Here is a 14,353-nt window from a genome sequence, read left to right as displayed (position 1 = left end):
TAATACAAATGTTTTTTTCCTTTAAAAAAAAAAGGTCCAGCATATGCCTCATGTTTAAGAACCTTGCAACATAGTTCTCCTTCTCTGAAATCACAAGTTCAAAAAAAAAAAAAAAATGTTCAAAGAAGCTGCACACCTGAGGGCCAGCAAATCCAACTGGACCAGTTGGGCCATTTTCACCACGGGAACCCTAGCAGGAAAAAGAAAGAAAGACGGAAAGTGGGTTCCAAAGGAAAGGTTAAAACATACACTTTTTGCTATTTTTTATGATGTAACTTCAACAGTTCATGATTTATTCTGGTAAAAAATAAGCTGGTTATATGCTAGATACATCTACAGAATATGTTTTGCAGAAGCAATTAATGGTATCAATAAACAAACAACCATATACATATATAGATGATCTCATTAATATATTTAAAATGTTTCAATCATCATCACCACCATCTAACTGGAATTCTATAAATGCTAGTACAGGAAATCTGACTCTTCCTAAGAATATATGGTATGTAGAATTATGATGCTTTAATTTAATTGATGCAAACTATCCAATATTTTAAAAATATTATACAGTTACATTCAAAATGATATATTTTTTATAAATTGATAGGCAGCCATTATTCTTTTCAATTAGCAGTTTTATGGAAAGAGAGGAGGGAAAGAGAGAATGAATGAGTGGTAAATAGAAAAAGCAGTGAAAAAAATTGTCATTGTACATAACTACAATACCAACATCCAACTTATGAAAACACAGACAGTGTGATTCTTTACTTACAGGATTTCCACGAGAGCCTGCAGGGCCAACTAAACCTCGAGGACCAGGTTCACCCTTAAATTGAAAAAAGGTTATGACATATTATCATACATAGTCCTGAAGAGTTGTACTATAACATCATCATAAACCCACTGCATAGTTGATAGTTCTACTAACTGTTTTACCTTTTCACCAGCCGGACCTGCGGGGCCATTTGGGCCTAATGAACCTGGGAGTCCCTAGGAGAAAATCATAATTCCAGTAAGACAAGCAATCTTTCATTGTTTGTACAAGCTCTTGGTTTTTTTTTTAACTTTCTTCAGAAAAGAAAGCCATGCTGGTTCACTGATATTTATGAGGCTAGGCTAGAGTAAGAGATAAGAACCCTAATAAATCAGAAGAACACTTTATTTGGAATGGAATTTGGTGCCTTCAAACACTTATAGCATGTGAGCTCCTCCGACAAATCAGTTCTGGTTTACTAACACGTGGTATCAAAAATATGCTGCAATACACTATTAGTTGAGGGGGAAGGTTAATTTTCTGAGTTTTGGGGTTGGTTTCTGAACGTTTTGTTACCTGGGTTTGAACCTGACCTGATGCTATCTCCTTATCACAAGACCCATCACAAGATTCACTGATGATTCACAGCTGACCCATCACAAGACCTTCACTTGACATACCCACACATGAAGCCCTTATAAACAGAACACTGACACTGACATCCCCTAAACTCCACTAAAGATGTTACCTAGCCTGGTAATTAAACGTTCAGAAACCAACCCACAAGCTTGGAGAACAAACCTCTACCCTCATCCTACACCCGAGCTACCAATATTTGCCACTATTGCAACACTATTAGTTATAATTTCTCATTAAGACCCAGCATTATTAGCAGAAAAAGAGGACTTTCCACTTACTCTGGCCCCATCATTGCCAGCTGTGCCTTCGCCTCCTTTTTCTCCTACGCTGCCCTGAAAAAAGCATAAGGAAAACTCAAGTCATTTCCAAATAATTATATAAAGATGTAAGGTTGTAGAAAAGAGGGGGGAAATCCTCCTACAGAAAAGAGAAGTCATGGACATTTCTAAAAAGCTTACCCGATCACCCTTGGGGCCAGGTGTTCCAGCTAGGCCTCTCTCTCCAGGCATTCCCTGAAGACCAGGAGGGCCCTGATCTCCTGATGCTCCTGAAGGGCCTGGATTTCCCTGAAACAAAAGGAAAAGGAAGTTAAAAGGCAGGAGGTAATTTTATGGAAGGGAACCAATTTGTAGTCCTGCCTATCTCTCTATCTATCTATTGGACAGACCCTCCTTGCCTTGGTGGGTGCATTTCCCCATCTCCAGAACACATAAATGTCCTGTTGGGATGCACCATAACGAATCAACATTTCTTCTAAATTGAAAAATAGCTCAGATTTCTTCGACTTGTGAGCATCAAAATGCAGCCATAAATAGCAATGCAATGGTGTTCTATAAACTGTGGCTTGACCAATGTTTTGTTGTCTGAATGTGGTCGTTCAGCAGAGCTATTTCAGAATCTCAATTAGATCTGTCTCCTAAAACCAAAATGTTGTACTTTCTTATAATTGAGGATCACAAATCTGATTTGTTTGTCAAGGTATGTATAAATTGAGTTCTCTCCCTTCATTTCAGCTCTTATATTATCAAAATAAAATTGGGAAAAATGTAATATGAAATAAATCCATAGGAAAATGATTGTAATACAGTGCATCAAAATGCCATCACTTATATAATCTCATTGATATAATCTTTAGAGAAACTCTATTTTGACAAATGTTATGTTCTCCATATTAGTAAATAAATAAAAGCGCCTAGTTTTGTTTTATTCCTCTCTTGTATTTTTAATTTAAAGTCCATGCCTCTCTGCCTTCTAACAATTGGACTTATCTCTTTTTTGAAATGCAATCTTCATGGTATGATTAAACTAAAACAGTTCCTCCAGAACTAGCAGAGCTTAATCTCTAAGTAGCATAACTGCATGGCCTTCATGTAGTTGGATCTTTTTTGCTCTGTAAGCCTTTTAAGACAGAAAAGGAGTAAAACCAGTCTTGGCATAATCCCAGCTTGATTAGTGAATTCATTTGGCCTACACATATTACTAGTACTATTTTCTACTCTCTATATAACATTAAAATGAACTTGCCAACCATCTTAAAATAAAGTTAATGAGATCCACAAGAACCTTAAGCTGTACAAAAATGATTTATTGTAACTACTGATTTGTACCTTGTGTGAGCATCCAATTGGAAATTCCAGATTTGTTGACTAGTCTGTGACTTGTAACATTGCCCCCCAAAGGAAAAAAAAACCTTCATGGATGCAGTTGTCAGGAGTAAAGCTCATTTTAAAACTGTCCATATCTCTATGTTAATGAACACTGCTATAAGCATTCTTCTGCATCATCCACTCTCTCTATATGGAGACAAATGGTGCATGCAGAATGCATACCCACTTATAGTATATATGGGCACTGCTTACCTTTGGACCATCAGGACCTTGACCTCCAGCCATACCCTTTTCCCCCTGAAGACCAGATGATCCTGGGTTTCCTCTTTCACCTGGATGGCCACGTTCTCCCTGGAAATAGCATTTCAAATAGTTTAGCAATTGTAAATGTAATTCCATCAAAGAAGTAATAACTCATTCCATATATGCTAGCAATGAATTTTACAAAGAAAAGGATAAACCTGCTGACATTGGCAACATTTTTAACAGAATATTAAAAACTGCCCTTCCACTTGAAGAGAAAGTGATCCGAGGGCCTTTACATTGTTTGAATTTCAACTTGAACTCAGCCAAAATGGCCAGCCAAGTCATGGATCAAAATACTGGGGAGCAGCAGCAGGTTGCCTGGAGATGCCATCTCTGCGGATTTTGTACAACAATCTCAAGTCTCATATAAACCTAACAGTTTCCCATAATTGCTATAAGTTGTGGAGGTGTTAGAACTCATTAAACTGTAACACATCACATGGTTATAAAAATTGCTGGGGTGTCTTCTGATGAACTTTCCTCTCTAGAGCTAAGTGGGTCTGCATCAAGCTAGTACCTGAATGGCAAGCATCCACAAATTACATATGCAATGTGATGTACACAGCACTTAAATAGAAGAAGCAATATAAGTGAAGTATACCAATTAATAAATAGAAACAAACTGCTAATACAGAGGGTTCTAGAATCTGTGATAGAGTCCCACTGAAATGAAAAATCAAAGATTCAAAATATTTCAGATAAATGGACTCAAAGCCTGCACAATCTAACATTGCACAGGGACCTGTTTGTTTGTTTGTTTTGTTTTGTTTTGTTTGTTTGTTTTTGACTATCAGAGCACTGGGGAGAATGTGTATATTATAATGAATTGAAACTGTAATGCATACAACTTGCCCTTTAGGGATTTCTGCAACTCACTAGTATAATATGCATGATTGTTTTCCTTCCAAAATTAATTTAAAAAATACTCTGAAAATTTTCTCTGAAAAGTCATTATTAAGAAATCGAACTTACCCTTGGACCTAAGGGGCCTGGCGCTCCAGGATCACCAGGAACACCCTAAAACAATTATTAAAAAGAGAGAGATATTATTGCTAGCTGCATACAGAGAGAGGAAGAGAGAGAATTAGGGAGTAGTTATTGGTGATTTTAAAAACATAGTAATAGTGCCAAAGATAGTAAGTTGTGTGTTCTTCTCACTATATTCCTCTTCATAAATACTGTATAAGACCAAATACATTGGCAACTTCCCAACAATTACCCTTTAGTTAGGATGAGGAATTGCAATGGGTAGAGAAAGAAAGGTATAGTCACAGATCTTCCAGAATTACAACAAAAAATCAGCAACAGAAGCAACATTAAGCATAATATCTCAAAAGTATTCTGATGATAGATAGATAGATAGATAGATAGATAGATAGATAGATAGATAGATAGATAGATAGACAGACAGACAGACAGACAGACAGACAGACAGACAGACAGACCTATTGGTATTATACAACAAATTATGAAAGAGGGGATCCATGTACTGCCATATATAATTACTGATGCTATGTTTGTCCCCATTAATAAAAATTCCCAGGGCAATAGGAGCTTCTCTCTGGAAAATGTGCTAATCTTTTTAAAGACTTAAATCTTAAAAAAAAAAAAAAAAGCTCAGCAAGGAATGTGAGGGAGGTTAGGAGGCAGGGTATTCCTTGAACAGTATCTATCTAATGTTCTTCCATGCTCTCAAAGAATTAGAGGAGAGTTCCTGAGATGACTTGAGACATTTCCTGTTCCTATCGAGGACATTTCCAGATGTCCTAGATATTCAGAGGCTCACAAGGTCCCAGCCATCCTTTCCAGAGAAGAGGGACTGATCTAAAACATTCGTGTGCAAGAAGCTGGACCACAAAAACGCTCCCTACTTGCACCCCAGCTGTATCTAGGAACAGCTGTACAGGAAGCAAGCTCATCGGGGTGATTACTATGTTGTGACTCTGGGTTGCTCTTGGTTGCTGAAATATCTTCTCCCTTTATTCCTACAGCCAGATGAATTCAGCAACTGGAGTGTCTTGGTATCAAGGAAAGAGGAAGTGATTTATTTAAAGACCAACAAAAATGTCTTCTACTTAACATTTTTCTGGAAGGGAGGGAGGGAGGGAGGGAGGGAGAGAGGGAAGAAGGAAGGAAGGAAGGAAGGAAGGAAGGAAGGAAGGAAGGAAGGAAGGAAGGAAGGAAGGAAGGAAGGAAGGAAGGAAGGAAGGAAGGAAGGAAGGAAGGAATTTCTGTAATTGTGAGGACAAAACATTTGACATTTCCAGTTTTTAATTACATTTTCTGCTTTTCCCCATCAACCTGGACAAGTTTAATACATGTTGTACACATTTGACATTCCCACCCCCCTTGCCCATGACAATATATATTCTCTCAAAAGCATAACTTCTGTGGGGAAAAACAGCTGTAGAAATGTTTATTTATTTATTTCATTTCATTGCTATGCTCCCTATGTTACTGATACGGTGACTCTGCATGGCTTGCACTATAAAAAAAAGTTAACAGTGCTAAAAAAAAAGAAACGAATTAGTTAAAAGTATTCAAAATTAATCAACCACACAAAACCATTATTAAACAGGTACCTGATCACCTGGTTTTCCCCCTTCTCCTGGAGGGCCTGGGGTACCTGGTAAACCCTGCACGGAAATAAACCAAAAACAAATCACATGGTCAGCTTATCTTGGATTATATGTTGAAAATACTGCTTCAGTGGTATTTTAATTTGAGCACAAAGAATAATTCATAAGTAATCCCAAAACATGGTGGTCATTACTTTGGCAGTTATTTTATTATATTTGTTTTACTCATAATAATAACAACAACCCAAAAGCCCTTGGATGGCTTACATTGATTACACTGATTTCAAAAAGACTCACCTGAAAACCTGTGGGACCTGGAGGACCTTGTTCTCCTCTTTCTCCTGCTGGTCCCTACAAAAAACAAATGTTTTTAAAATGATTTCACATGGTACTACCATGACAGCTTAATCATACATACATGTTTCAATATCTTGATGCAATCATAGGAAGATATTGTTCTTTTGTTATTGGTCCCCCAAACTTACTGCCATTTGGCTGATAAAACAAGCTGCTAATATTCACATAGTTAAACAGTTAATTTGGCTTACTGCTTTATTTATTCAGACAGATTCCCCTTTGAATTTATATGATATTTGGTTGTTGTGACAAGTGATTAGGAATGGTTTTCCTTTTCTCTAAATCCATTTTTTTATGCATCAGCAGTTCATAGAACAAATAAAATAAAACATCTGGGTTGCCAGGATCAACGCCCTAGGTTTCAATATTTCAGTGAAAGGGCGGGGATGTTCCCTTTTAACATTTTTAAAATCTGTATGCTATAACATATGTGGCAATTGATATGGATGAAGTAAAGATTTGTTTGACAAAAGAACTGAATAGCAAATATTCTGTCTTTGTATTTCAGCAATGTGTGTTACCCTCCAATAGTTCTCTACCACATCATGCCTTTAAAAATGAATTTACCAAAGAAATGATCATGCATTTATAAGAATCTACAGAATATACAGGATTCTTATTCTGTTGGAATATCAGTGCCATTCAAAAACATTAATTTTGAATAATATTCTTTTGCACCAAAAATATTCAGATGGAACTTACATGGGGCCCAACAGGACCAGCGGGGCCAACTTCACCATCTTTGCCAGGTGCCCCCTAAAATGGTATAATAAAGTTGATTAAGGTGACATGTATATGTATAAACTCATGCACTATAAATGCTATGGTTTAGAACTTTCTAACAAAAAATAAAATTATACTTACCCTCTGCCCCGAAACACCAGCATTTCCTGCTTCTCCGGGTTTTCCAGGATCTCCCTATTTAAATATATTATTAATATATTATTAATAATATTACACAATTTCGTAAATATGGTGAAACTCTGAAGCACAATACTTACACTGCTCCCTTTTGGTCCAGGAAGACCCATGATGCCTGGCTGGCCTCTAATTCCAATTGGACCTGCAGGACCTGGCCGACCATCTTCTCCTGGAGCACCCTAAGGGAACATCAAACATTTAATCTTGTGTGAGTGTATTTGTGTTTGTGTGTAAAACTGGTTGCAGAATCATCAATGCAGGATGCAAACAAATCAATGTGGGATCTTTTGGAAAATTAAATTGGGAAGGTGGAAGTATGTATCACAAAATGGTTAGTTTGTTTTAGCATTTCAAATGTTTGTTAGCCCGGGATATAATAACCACAAATGCTATTAATTTTGATTACAGGTTATATGAATAAAACACTAATTACACAGCTCCATTCCCTCCATTTTGGGAAAAATAAAGATAAGGTGAGGAAGAGCCCTTTGAATAATTCCAACTCTACATACCATGTCATTTATGTAACCCGACAGCCAGGGGTGGGATTCAAATTTTGTAACAACCGGTTCAGTGGGCTAGGTGGGTGTGGTCATGTGACTGGGTGAACATTGCTTTTTTGGCAGCAAATCTCCCCCATTTTTGGGGCCTTCTTGGCCTCAGGGAAGCCTTCTGGGGAGCATTTTTGCTCCCAGAAGGCTTCCCTGAGGCCCAGGAAGGAAAAATGGAGCATAGGGGAGGTATACAGCACCCCCACCCGCACTCCATTTTGGGACCTCCTGGGCCTCAGGGGAGCCTCCTGGGGGTGGAATTTTTGCTTCCAGGAAGCTTCCCTGGGGCCCAGGAAGGCAAAAATGGATGGGGCAGAGGAAGCTGCACCCACCTCTATTTTTTGCCTTCCTGGGCCTCAGGGGAGCCTCCTGGGCGAAGCAGTAAGTGAGGGGAATCCCAGCACAGCTGATCATAGGAACAGCTGATTGTCGGGAGGGGGGAAAAATACCTTAAGGAGTGACTGGGCAGGGAAGAATGCAGTCAGTAATGTTGGGCATGGGCGCAATGTTGCGCATGCGTGATAAGGATTGACTGGGAAGGGGGGGTGGGGAGGGGGGCACGATTTGCTGGTTCTCCGAACTTCACAGAATCATAACAACTAGTTCTATAGAACCAGTCCAAACCAGTAGAATCCCACCCCTGCTGATAGCATGTGTTTTTATTCTAATAATACTCTATAATCTTAAAACCTTCCCAGAACTACAAAAAGGATAAAAAGTATTCACAGTAAATTACTGTTCCTATTCCTATATCGATATCATTGTTCTAATACTGATTAATTATTTATAGTATTTCTGGACCGTAATCAACTCACACTTAATATATAGGTAATCCTCGACTTACGACCACAATTGAGCCCAAAATTTATATGGTTAAGTGAAACTTTTGTTAAGTGAGTTTTGCCTCACGTTAAGACTTTTCTTGTCAGAATTGTTAAGCGAATCACTGCAGTTGTTAATTTAGTAATATGGTTATTAAGTGAATCTGGTTTCCTCATTGACTTTGCTTGTCAGAAAGTCGCAAAAGGGGATCACATGACCCAAGGATGCTGTAACTACTATAAATATGAACCAGTTGCCTAGTATCTGAATTTTGATCGCTTGACTACAGTGTTGCTGTAAAGTTGTAAGTGTGAAAAATGGTCATAAGTCCCTTTTTTCAGCACCGTTGTAACTTCAAACAGTCATTAAATGAATTGTTGTAAGTCAAGGACTACCTGTTTATAATTTAAAGTTTCAGTTACACAGATGACATCAACATTAGTAAACCACTCAAACTGTTGGCATCATGAAATACGATGAATCACGCTACTGGTGTAACAGAATCAGAAATCCAGAGAACCTTTTCAAGTCAGGTGTGCATGCATCTGAAACGGGGAAGGGGACTGAAGGAAATAACTTTTGGAAATCTGATGTTCACGGCCCTGGATTAATAGTTTCCACTTGTCATTTGTCTGAATGTATGCATTAAAAAAAAACAATAAAAAGTGAAAAGACAAAAGGAATTGGGGAGTTTAAATTCAGAGCTGCTCACTCTTTGTTATTCTGACAATACCCTCGTGGTTTGCCTCTGGTATTTGAAGATACAAAATCTCTGAATTTGGCTCTCTCTAGGTTTTACTTGCTCCCGTAGCTAATGATATTACAGTTCAATCTTTGGCATTGAAAGCTAAATGTTAATTAGTTACATTAACATTTAATGTACACTTGAGAGCATTTGCACCAAGACAAATTCCTTGTGTGTCCAATCACACTTGGCCAATAAAGAATTCTATTCTATTCTAATGTTAATGTAACTAAAACTAAATGTTAATTAGTGTACATTAAGCTACAGTTAACCTCAGTTTAGCAAATTTATATCTGAAGAAACTATTAAAGAAGATTTAACTTTTAAAATGTTTCATATAAACAATTCTTCAACTAAAGGTTGGGGTGTTGTTTAGTTTAGTTTTTACTTTCCAGTGAATCTTGAATCCTAATGATTCCCTGCAGTTTTCTGCAAGTGGTTTACCCTGCAAAAGTCACCTGATTGGCTTCCATGCCCAAGGCAAGACTAGAATTTGGGGGTTCCTAATTTCTAGCTTGATACCTTTAAAAAAAACACTCCTATGTCCTCCTTCCCCAGGTTGGGTTCTCAGATAAAAATTTCCCCGTTTCTTCCTATCCTCATGAGAATTTCTTTCTAAAGTATCATTGAGAGGGATACAGAAGGAAAGCAAGAATAAGGATATCAAGAACCAAGATCCCACTCAATTACTTTGCCTTTTTAATCAAATAGATCTAGACACAAATCAACTAAATTCTCTCACAAATGTCTCAATTTACTTACCAAAGGACCAAGTTTTCCTTCTGGACCTGAGACTCCTGGATTCCCTGTCAGACCCTGTAAAAATAGCATACAAAACAATGCTATTTCTGGCACTCGGTTATCATTTTCATCCAAAAGTTACACATATTCATAAGAACAAGCTATCCAAATTCATACTATTTTATAGTATCTGACATCTACAGTCCTGCATTCCTTTTGACCTAAATGATATTAATATTGATACAGTGCACTCCCATAAATTAACGGAGACTTGTGGATCTGAATAGTCATCTTCATTTCTTAGACATGTTCATTCTGGATGTAGAGTAGGATTATTATTCTTTCTTTACCCTGGCACCTGGGAGACCGGGTTCACCCATGCGACCAGGATCCCCTTGGCTTCCTTTAGGGCCTGAAGCCCCCGCAGGACCACGTTCCCCTTGAGCTCCCTGAAAAGGAAATCAAAAGCAAGATCACTCTGTGGCATTGCAGGTATAATTAGAAGTGTATGTGTTGGGATGGGGGTGATTTCATGGGTATTTGGGTTTTATTTTCAAATAATTTCTGAGCTACCCAATAACAGCTCTTATAGAACAAGTTATTTCAGGCTATTTCGTTAAGAAACATGCATCAAGGAAGCAAGTTCAATTAAAAGCAAATAAACAGATGGGGTTTCTTGGCTAATTTCTAAATTCAAAATTGCCTCTCTTAAATCATCAATGGCAACATCTTTCTACCAGATGAGGTACCCCTGGGAGTGTGTGTGTGTGTGTGTGTGTGTGTGTGTTAATGGAAACTTTCTGAAAAGAGAAAATAGGGTATGACATTAAATTCCTTGCAAGATGCACTATTTTGTTTCCTATTACATTTCTAGAATATACGTACTATTAAAAAAGATCTTAATAATCCTTACATTCCTATTAACTCACCTTTGGTCCTGGCAAACCATCAGATCCCGGAAAGCCACGGTTACCAGGAGGACCCTATGTAAAAAAAGACATGTGGTTTTTTTTAATGGAATGACATGCATGATCCATGCTTGTGACATTTAAGCTTCCTTTTACGTTTAAAATAGTGTTTTTAAAAAAGCTGTGGTGGCACAGTGGTTAGAGTGCAGTACTGCAGGCTACTTCTGCTGACTTCCGGCTGACTGCAATTTAGCAGTTCAAATCTCACCAGGCTCAAGTCTGACTCAGTCTTCCAGCCTTCTGAGGTCGGACCCAGATTGTTGGGGGGCAATATGCTGACTCTTTAAACTGCTTAGAGAGGGCTGTAAAGCACTGTAATGTAGTATATTTTATTTTTATTTATTTATTTATTTGATTTGCCAATTGTTTACAAGATAATAAGTATAAGTGTATACATAGTTGTGAATACATGAAATGGGTACATATAAGAAAAATAAAAGAAGAATAAGAGAAACAATAGAACAGGGACGGTAGGCACATTGGTGCGCTTATGCACACCCCCTACAGACCTCTTAGGAAAGGGGTGAGGTCAATAGTAGACAGTCTAAGGTTAAAGTTTTTGGGGTTTGGGGAAGAAACTACAGAGTCGGGTAGAGTATTCCAGACATTGACCACTCTATTGCTGAAGTCGTATTTCCTGCAATCAAGTTTGGTGCGGTTAACTTTGAGTTTGTATCTATTGTGTGCTCTTGTGTTGTTATGGTTGAAGCTGAAGTATTCATTGACAGGTAGGACATTGCAATGTATGATTTTATATACCATGCTTAAATCAGACCGAAGACAGCGTAATTCAAGGTTTTCTAGTTCTAGAATTTCAAGTCTGGTGGCATAAGGTATTCTACAACGAGTAGAGGAGTGGAGAACTCTTCTTGTGAAATATTTCTGGATTTTCTCAATTGTGCTAATATCAGATACGTAATGTGGGTTCCAGACTGATGAACTGTATTCGAGTATTGGTCTAGCAAATGTTTTGAATGCTCTGGTTAGTAGTGTGATATTACCAGAGAAAAAGCTACGTAGGATTAGGCTAACAACTCTTAATGCCTTTTTGGCTATGTAGTTGCAGTGGGCTCTAGCACTTAGATCATTAGAGGTGAGTATTCCAAGGTCCTTTACAGAGCTTGGGTCATCAACTTTAAGTACTCTTGCTATTGCTAAAATACATTGTTTTGGGGGGAAAAACATTCAAAGAATAAAAAATGCCAAAGGATTACCAATATCCAATAGACCCCTCTGAATCTAGGAAGTGCTGATGAGCCCACTCCTTAGTGAAATCTAAGTTTATCCAGGATCATTATCCATAAATGGCTATAATAATATGTATAAACAAACATATTTAAATATATAGCATGGTGGTAAGGTATATTCCTCCTAGTGATGCTGCTGGACACTGCCCAGCTGCCAAGGCATTGCTGAGCTGAACACAGACCAAACTGACACCAGACCCAGGCAACAAGCCAGTGGGTCAATTTTTTGTGGTAATCAGTGGTTGTAATATACAATATAGCCATCTCCGTCAAAATGCAGACATGTCCCAGATGCTGATTTGATAATGCAAGATGGCATTTTGTCAATCTGAAAAATGGATCCTGCTCTTGTGGGAATAACGCTAGGAATATTATTCTTATTTTTATTCTTATCATCATTATCATCATCATCATAAGATATGCAGAAATCTGATAGTTATAATAATGATGACCATATGATACAATTTTTCACATTTTTTATTCTAGTCAATAAAAAAACCTATACTATAAATAAAAATGCAAACAAACCAAACAAATTATAAAAGTGAATGCTTGCCATGGAGGTTTTTAGAAATCAACCACGTCACTTATTTAAATAATGGAAAACAACCACATTGCTAAAAAGTCATTCTTCCTCCAATTAAAAGCTAAGAAGGAATTTCTCTCTGAAATTCTCAAACAAAATGATATTTTGCCAGGTGATATTTACGGATATGGGTACATTTTAGATTTTTTTTACAATAATTATATGACATGACTACACTGGACCAAATGTCCTATATGTCCATTTTTTAAAATTGTTTTGCTGTTGTGAACTTTATATACATTTTTTTTCATTATAAAAAACTCAGTTGAATCACTCTAGGAAGTTCAGATAGGACTTAGCAATAGCACTTGGACTTACATACCACTTCACAGTGCTTTACAGCCCTCTCTAAGCAGTACTACAGAGTCAGCATATTGCCCCCAACAATCTGGGTCCTCATTTTACCCACCTCAGAAGGATGGAAGGCTGAGTCAACCTTGAAACTGGTGAGATTCAAACTGCCAAATTGCAGTCAGATGGCAGTCAGCAGACGTAGCCTGTAGTACTGCAATCTAACCATTATGCCACCGTTGCTCAGATCCTATTAGTTCACATCCTATTAGTTCAGATATTAGCGACTCTTAGTAACAGATTTTGGACTCTTATTGGAGAAAGTTGCTAATTGGATCCAAATTATTCAAAAACTTTCTTTTTCCCTGTGAGGAACTATTACTGAAAAAGATGGAAAGGGGAAGTATGCTATTTCTTTTTACTCTTGAAGCCATATATGCCTTTCAAAAAATCTGATAAGATTTTCCTACAAAGCAACAAACTGAGTTAGAAATCTAGCACACTTTCCTTTGAAGGGTCAAAGTCAAGATCCAAACCATAATTTTGCTACCATAGTTGGAAATCTTTTGGATATTCTACTTTCAACGCAAAACTAAACAGAGCTATTCCCAAGATAACTCACCATTAAACTACTGAGATTTTTTTCCTTATTATTCTTACCCTTTCTCCAACAGATCCAGGGACACCAACTGATCCTGGATCACCACGAGGACCTCTTTTCCCTTCTTCACCAAGAGGTCCAATTGGTCCTTGGGGGCCATGGGGACCCTAGTGAAAAACATTTGCACTTATAAAGAAAATGTACAAAACCACCATTCAACCATGCTGCCATTGACACAAGACAAATACAGATGCCCCATTTCAAATCCAATTATATTTTTGGAAAAAGGTTTTGAAAAATATATCATTTCTGCAAACATTCTTTTAAATGCTTTTTTGCTTGTGTATATTCCAAAATATAAGTTATTTATTCTAGAACACTGGCCAATTGCACTAAGAGAAATTAATTCTGCAATTAGTTTTGGAATAATAATTGAATGATGGAATTGTGAATAGTGATTTGAAATAGTCAAGGAAGAGTTTATTAGGTGAATATGGATTTTCTAATATTGTTGATATTTATGAAATAGATTTGAGGCATGGATATAAACAAATAGATGTAAACAACCTTAGGTCACCTTGACAGATGAGAGAGCAATGATGTCATGTGGACATGTCCTTTAAAAATTGTTACAA

General features: G+C 37.4%; 1 protein-coding gene across 3 annotated transcripts in view; it reads right to left on the bottom strand.

Moving 5' to 3' along the window:
* Positions 1–14,353, bottom strand: part of COL5A2 (collagen type V alpha 2 chain) — a 173,328-nt gene that overhangs the window by 22,675 nt on the left and 136,300 nt on the right. For all 3 annotated transcript variants that reach the window (XM_026668017.2, XM_087949585.1, XM_087949586.1), the window contains exons 23-38: positions 13,778–13,885; positions 10,955–11,008; positions 10,376–10,474; positions 10,047–10,100; positions 7,247–7,345; positions 7,110–7,163; positions 6,948–7,001; positions 6,186–6,239; positions 5,892–5,945; positions 4,282–4,326; positions 3,256–3,354; positions 1,855–1,962; positions 1,675–1,728; positions 940–993; positions 776–829; positions 137–190 (exon numbers count right to left, since the gene is read on the bottom strand). In XM_026668017.2, the coding sequence (XP_026523802.2) occupies positions 137–190; positions 776–829; positions 940–993; positions 1,675–1,728; positions 1,855–1,962; positions 3,256–3,354; positions 4,282–4,326; positions 5,892–5,945; positions 6,186–6,239; positions 6,948–7,001; positions 7,110–7,163; positions 7,247–7,345; positions 10,047–10,100; positions 10,376–10,474; positions 10,955–11,008; positions 13,778–13,885 (1,098 nt within the window). The remainder of the gene's footprint in view (positions 1–136; positions 191–775; positions 830–939; positions 994–1,674; positions 1,729–1,854; positions 1,963–3,255; positions 3,355–4,281; positions 4,327–5,891; positions 5,946–6,185; positions 6,240–6,947; positions 7,002–7,109; positions 7,164–7,246; positions 7,346–10,046; positions 10,101–10,375; positions 10,475–10,954; positions 11,009–13,777; positions 13,886–14,353) is intronic.

The sequence above is a fragment of the Notechis scutatus genome, chromosome 1, assembly GCF_049901735.1.
Source record: "Notechis scutatus isolate UNSWTSFEM ecotype Mainland chromosome 1, rNotScu1.2, whole genome shotgun sequence".
Taxonomy (NCBI): domain Eukaryota; kingdom Metazoa; phylum Chordata; class Lepidosauria; order Squamata; family Elapidae; genus Notechis; species Notechis scutatus.
Note: the sequence above shows the minus strand (reverse complement) of the source record. Positions and strands in the feature narration are given on the sequence as shown.